Raw genomic sequence first — 9,520 nt, 5'->3', positions numbered from 1 at the left:
GTCCTGCTTTTGTTTTTCCTGCCTGACGAGCTTTTCCTCCTTTTCGCCGTCCTTTCCGCTGCGCAAAGCCAAAGGCGTCGTTCAGCCTTCCCGTGGGAAGCGCTTGTCATGTCAATAATGAAGCCTATGCGTAGTTCTTCCTCCTCCTCTCCCGTTTCCTAGCCGGTAGCTGTGAGTTAAGCAAGCAAGCACCCAGCATCCCCATAACTATCCTTGAACTGTAAGTAGATCTGAGCATCATCTAAGCTCCGGGGATTTTCCTGCTAGGCAGCAGTAATCCCAGATGATTGTGCTGGTCTGCACAAGTTAGATTTGTGAACAGTTCTGCTTTGGGCTTGGAAACCAGCCTGCCTTTACTGATTCCACTAGGGCTAGTATTCAGCTGTGGCAGCTGACGACGAGTGTGCAGAAATGGGTATTTAATTAATTAATTTTTTTTTTGTAATATGTGCTTAGGCTGAACTATACAATTTTAAAAATAGAGCTATTGAAAAAAATTCAGTTGATTTTGTTATTAATGCTGTGTTTACTCTTTTTTGTATTTATTCTGTCTAATGAAAATTAAACCCACTATTTCATGTAAATGTTATTTGGTTAAGTTACTGATTTACTAAAAATGAATTTATTTGTTGCACTTGAAAATAACTACGGTTATTGTTTTTCTTTTAGAACTATAGAAATTGCTGATGCATACCATTTATAGTTCAGAGTGAATTGAGAGATGCCTTGAATGTAATCCTCTGTTTTGAGATGTGTGGGGGTTGTCAGGATTTTACTGTGCTGTAGCATTTACTCTTCTGGACTCTGAAGCTGCATAACTGATACGATTTGTTGTCTCTAGAAAACTGTGTTTTGATCTTTACTCAGTTTCTTGCTTGTGGAAGTTCTTGTTTTTCTTTATTAATCTTCACAAGCTTGGTGTTTTATCTTGTAACCTATGTTGGTCAGTGTACAAGACTGTTTTTTATTTAACATCTGATACACTGAAATATTGTCGTGGCTGCCTGTATGTACTTCCTGTGTTAGCCTAAATCGAGCTGTAGTAAGCTTAAAATATTGAGGGATTAAAACTAAAAAAAAAATCCCTGTATTTACCTTTTCCTTGTTTTGCATGATGGATACCTGTTTACTTCAGAGTGCTTTTTGTTTCAGAAAGCACAAGGTTATCGCTACTTGTTTTTTAACTGGTGAAATTTTAAAAGGCTATGGGAGATATACAAACAGCTTTTAATCCTTGAACTGCTTGAGGCTTGCTGTGCCTGTCTCTTTTTGGTTTTGGTTTCCACATGTATCTTCAATGAAAGTAATATATTATGTCACCCACTTGGCAGTTAACCTCTTTCAAGGTGTGAATGTGCTTGGTCAGTATGAAATTACTTTCAACAGCAATTGCAAGCACAGGATAGCTCATCTTTCTAGAAATGTTAGATACATAAGGCCCTAATCCTCCTAATGTCAGATGTTTTGAACAAAATTGTGCTTGTACACTGGAATCACACACTTGAAACTTCTCAGTTGCATATATTATATTTTTGGCAGATATTGCCGACTCTGAGGAAGGGATGTTCTTGTTCGGCTTGTGAAGCATCTTGTGCTACTGTGGTTTGTAGCACTATGTATCCTGAATGAGGTGGTGACTGGAAGCACGATTAAAAGCTTTTGCAGTCGAACTGATTAGTGTTAATCCCTCCAACTGCATGCATACCTCAATGTTCCTGCTATCAATGCAGGCCATTGTTTATGGTAATGAAGCTAAACATGCAGTGTGTGTTACAGTGAGAATAGTAAAAGATGCCCACAGACTGCTGAACGGGCAGGAAAACTCTTTCGAAGAAGTATGGAAAAAAGCCAAACCAAACTAAATCGTCCTGTTCATATAAACATTCTTATTTTTAAAAAAAGGTCTTAAAATGGAACTTTGATACTTCTACTGAGAGGGGACAAAAAACTTCATGTGTAAAAATGCTGTGAAAAGCGCTCAGCACTAGAGATTTGTGAAAAGTCTAAAGCAGGGAAACTATGGAACTTTTGTTTCTCCTTCTAAACCCTGTCTAGAACCATTAAGAATCTTTCATTAAGTTAGAACCCTGCTTTGTTTTCACACCACTGCTTTTATTTTCCATATTCTGACACTGAGATATAATACTGGGGGCATTCAGCTAAGCAATGCTTTCTCTCCATCTTGATGTCATTGGTGAAATGACTGCTCTTTTATTCTGAGAGGTGGTTGTTTTGAAGTGATGCTGAGGCAGTGTGCTTTCGTGAATTTAGTCTATGGCTCTCTGTTTTTGGAAGAGGGGAACTAATAGTTTGATTTTTCTGTCATGTGTATTTCAACTAGATTAATTTTTGTAACTTAACTTGTTTTTCCACTATGTTCAAATAACAACTTTTACAATTTTGTTACAGATAATCATGTCATCCTTTCAAGAAGTTCCGTCTTCAGCTAGCACTTTGCAGACCTCCAATTTTGCGCATGTGATTTTTCAAAATGTTGCAAAAAGTTATCTTCCAAACACACATCTTGAGTGTCACTACACTCTGACCCAGTTTATCCATCCTCATCAGAAAGACTGGGTTGGTATTTTCAAGGTAAGTTATGCTTGATCTATTGTTATTTTTCAAATGTTTGCTTGCTCTCTTGCAAGTTTAAAAAGATAAATCTCAGCAACAGTAAAAGCTCTCTCATAAACTTTAAGTTGACCATCATTTAAGTGATGTATTGGTTCCTGCTGTTAAGAGTGTCAGTTTTGTAACAAAGACCAAACTGGAGATCAAAACTAGAGGAATGAGTCCAGCTGGAAGTCTTCTGGAGTAAAGGGGAAGGTTTAATGTGTACAGAATTAAATGGAGATGATTTGAGAAGAGATGTGTGGTTACAGAGTGACATTGTGAGCAGGACTGTGTGAAAAATGTGAGACAGTGCATGTGAAATGTGTGTGCAAAGAATGAAAACTAAGCTGGAGATAACCTGACCCACATCACTGACTAATTTTTGTTGCTAGAACAGGCTGAACAATATAGATCACTAAAATTATTCAAAACAGATCCTTGAAAAAAAGATATTTGGAGATATTTTTAAAGGTTAGTAAAGTTTCATTTATGGGATTAGAAATTGATTAATTTTTTTATCTACTTCTGTTTAAGACCTTGATTTGTGTATCTTTGTCAGTATGTCTCCTAATAGATGATGCTTGAATTCCTTATTTGAATTTTATTTAATAGAAGTTTTGATTCAGGCTTTAACGAAGTGATGCTTTGGCAGTGGGGAGGGGAGAAGGGTGACAGACTAATTTGTTACTGTAGGGCTTTTCACGTAGAACTGAGTCCAGTGTTTAAGAATAAATGCTCTACTTCGTTGTAATCTGCAGATTGTGAGTCTTCAAGCTAAATTACTCCTCTGCAATGTAGAAATACTGTGCTCTGTAACAAAGCAGAAGCATTTTTAATGCTATGTGCAGTGACTGTATAGTCACTAAACTGTGCCCAGGGAGGCATTAGCTTACAAACAGGCACATTTCCCTAATAAGTTGTTTTTAAAAATAAGTGTATAAATGTCTTATTTGCAAAGTTTTGACAAATGATGTAACTGAGCACACTTGAATGTTTAGTTAATGGTATTCGTGAAATGTAAAAAAACCCTCTTTATCAAAACTTTATAGAAGGTTCTGTTTATATTGCACATAAGCATCTTGAAATTACTGAAATGTGGATGTAATGGCTTTGTCTGTTGGCCTAAGTGAGGGAGGCAATCAGGGCTCTAGAATTACTAAGTAGGTAAAAGAAAAAAAAGGTTGGAAAACAGTTTTTCAGTGACTACACGAAATGCTGTGTACACTGTACAGGTATCTGATTTCATCCTGACTGTGATGATAGATTTTGTAAACCACTGAAGTTACTCTACTTTATTCCACTTTAACTAATACTTTGGCAGTCATTTGAGGAACACGTTGAACTGGCATAAGGTAGTGCTTCTGCTCAAAGAAACGTCTTTCATGCAGGGTGGCTTGTTGCTTGTGCTTCCTCTTTATGTGAAACAAGTTCTTGTGTGGTGAATCAAATCAGGGAATTGATCAAGGTTAAGACCGGTGTTTTTGTGACTAGATTTTTTAAATGGTATTCCCCAACTGAATTTCCAGTTTGCCTAATTCTCATCAGCACAAGGGAAGGAAGCATTGAAAGATGAGAAAAGAATAAAAATGGTTTTCTTTCAGTGGTTATATCAGCTTATACTAAGTCTTATGAATATACTTAGTATAGTTACAGTACACTGAGTTAAATGGAGCCAGCTGTCTAATTGTATCTGTGTCTACAAATATGTATGTGTAATGTTTGCAGTAAAACAAACTGAAAATGTAGTCATCTTGGGATAGATAATAGAAGTTGTACTGCACTGTGATCTGAGTGTAAAAATGAGTGACTTCTAGAGAATTGATTGTTCATGAACAAACAAGAAAGCACCTGGAAGTGGCTTGAAACCTGATGAAAGCAGGCAGGGGTTTTTTCATTTACCTCTCTTAAACACCTATGGAGGATGCAATGCAATTTTAGTAAAGTGAGTCTGTGATTGAAAAAAAAAAGGCAAAAGCAAATCTTGACTATTTATGAGAACAATAATTAATGACCTTCAGTATTGGCCTAGTATGCAATGAAAGTGGGGTTTTTGTGATAGAACTCGAAGTGTCGATTCACAGACTGTTCATGTAAAGGGAATAAAGTTCACCTTGTCTTTTTGAAGTGCCTAAGTTGCTTAGAAAACAAATCTGTTCAAGCTGGTGTCATTTAACCTTTGTCTGAAATTGCACAGAAGGTAACTAGTGTTGTAATACTGAATAGTGCACAGATGAAAAAGGCACCTAGTTTAAAAAAAAAAAAGTAAAAACCTCAGCAAAAGCCCCAGCAAACAGTGGTAACTTCAGAGTGGTATAGGAAATAAGTATGAAGTAAGATTGTTCCTGCACTCCGTGAACATTATGTTGGTTTTTTTTCTAATGTTGATTTTTGTTGAATTTTAGGGGTCAATGGCTTCAGCAGTATTCTGTCTTGTTTGCTCTACTGGCTAGATAAGAATTTTTTTATTGAACTGAAAAAATACCTTAGGTAAAAAATTAGGTACCTTTTTAAGTGAATAGTTTTTATTTAGGATGCAAGTGCATTTCTTCAGCAACAATGATGTCTTGAGTAAATATTGGTTATCTGTATCCTTATATTACTGCCTTTGTTTTGCTGGTCCAGCTGTTAGTGCAGCTGCACAGTGAAATGGATCAGTGGGGTGATCTGCCAGGAAAATACAGCCTCTCCTCCCCCAGCTTTTACCATCTTATTTCACAATTGGTTTGGTTCTTCAGTTTGATCATGGTGTGGTGCAATGGCCAGCTGTGCTGGCATCACTGTGATGGAAACAAGGGGACTGGGAAGCTGTATGTGGGAAGGGCTGTGCCTGCTTTATTGGCATGGCTGCTTCATGTGGAATGACAATTGAAACTTCTTTAAAACATTTTTAGAGTTCTCTTCTTAAGAGCACCTTACTTGAAGTTGTAAAACTTAAGACACTACCAATTTCTCTGCATATGCTGTAGGTGAAATGGGATTCTTTTTCTTTTGTTCCCAGCATAAATTGCTAAATGTTGAACTTTAGTAATAATGAGCGAAGGCTCTTCGTGGTGGCAGTAACAGCTTTAAAACTGTTCCCAGGAAAGTAATTTTGTGTTGTTCAGAAAAATGGAGACCCAGCATTCATAAACTGAAAGAGTCATGTTGCATATAGGAGAATTATTTCAGATATACCAGTTTTTTTACAAGCTAGATGTATCTAAATGCATACACTAATTCTGGTATTGGACATCTGGCAAAAACTGGGAGATGTGGGAAGTACAATAATGAAGATACTATGCTTTAGAGCAGAAGTTTTGCATATGCATCTTTTATTAGTTTTGTGTTTTTTTTTCTTACTTGTCCCCTACAGGAGAGGACTCAAACACAGGTTTTGACTCAGTCTTACAAATCTGTTGTCTGTCATTGCTGCTATGTGTTTTTTTGCTTTTATGATATTCTGGAGAGTCATCTGTAATCAAGTGCTAAAAGATCTTGATCTGTTATATCCTTGTGTGTTACCAAGAAAAAAAAAAAAAAAGGCATTTTTTCAGATAAGTACTGGTCTAGTATTTGGCATGGACATCCTGAGCCTGAGTTCCTGTTCATGCAGTTTTACGAGAACTAGAATTTGAGATCAGCTTTCCCTCTTCTGATGGTTTCTGTGCAGCGTAACCTGATGGTTCCTAGTGTGGAGTCAAAGGTGAGAAGACTTACCATCCTTGATTACCAGCCTTGATTTCACAGGAGAGCTGTATTCCTAGAGTGATCCAAGACCTCTTTATTTGTTTCTGCTCATCTCTGGTTAATCAGAATCTGCAGAGGCCTTTAGTGTAACCCAAACCTAAACCTTTGAAATGAGGAAAAGTAACTAGTGTGTGCACTGCATCTGGTTGCAAAACTGGCCTGTCTGTAGGTAGTCCTAATTTCCGGTAGGGAACTCTACATCTCATGACTGTAAAATAAAGTAATCATATGGCCGAGTGATATTTTTTGCATTATTAATACGAAAAGGCCAGATTTGCAGAAGTGTTTGGAAAACTTGCTTGGTTTCTAGGAGGCAGCGCCTGCCTCTCTGGAGCATATGTCTGCAAACAGGGCTGTCAGATGTTCAGTATACAAGAGAGGCAGATTCTCTACATCTCAAAGGCACGAGGAAGGGCTTTTATGGGCATTATAAAGATACATTGCATCAAGAGAGTAGTGTTAAAGGTGTAGGTGTTTGTGGGGTATATCATAATACTTTGTGCATTTCTGAAGATGTAATTTAGCTGAGACAGGCATGCTGGAATGACCTGCAATATCAGCAGGTAATCAGTCTTACATATGTTACACTAATGACTTCAGTCTTGCTGTGTCATTAATTAACTATTCCATCAAAACTTTTCTGTTCCTCAGTTCTAGTTGATAATAATTTTCTAAGTAATCTTCTTTACCCTTCCTCTAGGATATTGACAAGTTGTAGACATGCTTTGATACTAGCTGTCTCAGGGTATCCCTAGAGAAGAAAAGGAAATACTTTCTTAATTTCAACATTTTTAATATCCACACCTTAAAAAGGGTGAGCTGACATTCTGGTAACCTTACATATGGAAAAACTGAATAACCAGAATTGGGAAGATCTTAGTAACTTATTTGAACACAAAAAGTACCTCTTGCTCAGAGGGACTACTCAGTATTTACAAGGCCAAGCCTGAGCTACTTTTTGTGCATCAGTGCAGTACCTGTATTTACATGCAACTTAATTTCTGTCTTTTCAATGTCCTTATTTATAGCAGATCTCAGAATTAAGTTTGATGTGTGGTCAAAAACTTTTGTAACACAGTTTAATATTGTATTTAAGAAACGACTTGGTGTTTGTGTTTAAGGCAGTTTAGATATATCTTTGTATAGTACTCTGGGTTATTTAGTCTCCTTTGGACTGTAAATAACAGTACATCTTGTGTGAGTCATTTCAATATCCTGATTTTGTTGTAGATTGATAACTTAAGCAACAATTACTTGCATATATACAGATTACATTCTGAAGTACAACACACCATCTGGATGTATTTGCCACATGCATATAGAAATACCATTCTTCTGGCATGATATCATCACTGCACAGCTGGCCATGATAGATACAGGAATGTGCAGTGGGCAGTATGTCCTGTTGTTAAAATAGTTGGGAAAAGAATTACTGGAATTCAGAATGTTTTTGAGAATTGCTATATCTGTGAATTAGAGTGATTCTGTTGGTTTCTGGTTTACTTTCTTTGGAAAGTAAATAAGACTTGGCTTAAAAAAGAAAGTCCCTGGAAGCATTATTTTCTTTATGAGATGAAGAGAAGGATAATCTGGGTTTATGTGTTGTTACCTTTGACAAGAAATCTTACCATTTTATTCCAAGTATCATTAATTTTCGAAAACTTCTCGGTGCGGTAGGTTGTAGAATTGGCATAACGAAGTAGTCAGTAGCTGGTAATAATTTTGAAATAAAAGATTTTGCTAATTGATAGTTCTCATGAGATGTGGTAGCGAGGAAATAGTTCACTTAAACCCCGCTTGCTCTTTTTTAATACATTTTCATGCTTATCTCCTAAAGTAAACAGGAGCTTTGTTCATCTTTGATCTGTCATCCGTTTCTTTGGACAGTAATTTACGTATGTAACAGGTTTACTTTTAGGGAATTCACATTGTTTCTATATTTATTTTGACATATACCTAATAGAGGAAGTTGATCCTATGGTCTAGGCACTCTGTCAACATCATTTTGACACATTGCTCTGAACTATGAGGTAGAAATACAACCAATAAGAGACGATCATAACTTAGGATCCTCATAGTACCTTGATACTGCAACAAATACCATAAGTTTGCAATAGTCCAAGTTAATGTACGTGTTTTGCAACATTCAGCAGAGATGGACTTCTTCAGGTCTGGGACTGGGAGAACATTTTGAGATTACAGCTTTTCATAAAGAATCTAGAGTACTTTGCAACCATCTTCTACCCAAGAATGTCTCAACCTTAGGGCTCCTGTTGTATAACTGATTTTAATCCCAGCATGAGTAGCAAGGTAATGTCTGAGGTGAAGGCTTAAGCGTCTTGGCTTGAGGTAAGTCAAGGTTGCATGTGGTATGAGGTGATCAGACATACTAAAACCCCCAAGGTTTGACTTTGTTTACTTGTTTTGAAGTGTCTATGCCTGAATGTTGCTACCATATACTTGAATAAGTACTTTTCCTTATGTCCATGTTCTGAAATTTTTTGTACAGTTTTATTCTTTCAGAACTGCTATCTAGATACCATTATTTGCTGTGTTCAAAAGTACATTGCATCAATGGTGTGTCAGTGTTAACTCTCAGTAATTTTGGCTGGTATGAGCTTCACTGCACCCAGATGTTTTCATTTTCCTGTTAGTTGTTTTAGAAGAACTTAGTGTTTGTAGCTGCCTGTTGTAGATTATGTGCTACAGTAGCACAGGCATTGCTGTGACTTTCAAGTAACCTTACTTTAACTCAGGGTTATGGCCCAAACCAAACCTGCTTAGAGAAATCACTTCCTATGATACTGGTTTCAGTGGTGTTTTGCTTAGACACCTGTGCTGTCTGTGGTTTGGGGCAAAGTAAATGTCTCTTACCATGGGGAACATGGAAAGGCTACTGACTTACTGTTGTCAGTAGTAATTAAACTGTATAACATACATCCAGAACCTTATCTACCATCTGTAATTTTGCTTCTTTCAGAGGTAGCATGTTGTCTTCTTGCAGTACTTACGGTGCTTTGCCAGATTTCTTTCTCAGCTATGTAATTTACCTTTTAAATTAGAAAAGGGCATAATTTTTACTGTGATAAATTTTGTGGTTGGTTTTTTGTGGTTTTTTTTTTTTTTTTTTAAATTGGGTTGTAATTCGGTATCTACAGCAAAGGCCCACTGATTATGCCCA

General features: G+C 36.8%; 1 protein-coding gene across 4 annotated transcripts in view; it reads left to right on the top strand.

Annotated features, from left to right (window-relative positions):
- Positions 1–68: 68 nt before the first annotated feature.
- Positions 69–9,520, top strand: part of TAX1BP1 (Tax1 binding protein 1) — a 55,186-nt gene continuing 45,734 nt past the window's right edge. Inside the window, exons 1-2 of one of the 4 annotated variants that reach the window (XM_008632020.2) lie at positions 69–220; positions 2,410–2,592. In XM_008632020.2, coding sequence (XP_008630242.1) covers positions 2,416–2,592 — 177 coding nt within the window. In that variant the 5' untranslated portion in view covers positions 69–220; positions 2,410–2,415. The remainder of the gene's footprint in view (positions 221–2,409; positions 2,593–9,520) is intronic. The other 3 variants (XM_008632021.2, XM_017732167.1, XM_017732168.1) reach the window with 3 other exon arrangements.

The sequence above is a fragment of the Corvus brachyrhynchos genome, unplaced genomic scaffold, assembly GCF_000691975.1.
Source record: "Corvus brachyrhynchos isolate BGI_N302 unplaced genomic scaffold, ASM69197v1 scaffold53, whole genome shotgun sequence".
Lineage (NCBI taxonomy): Eukaryota > Metazoa > Chordata > Aves > Passeriformes > Corvidae > Corvus > Corvus brachyrhynchos.
This window is presented reverse-complemented; position numbering and strand designations above follow the sequence as displayed.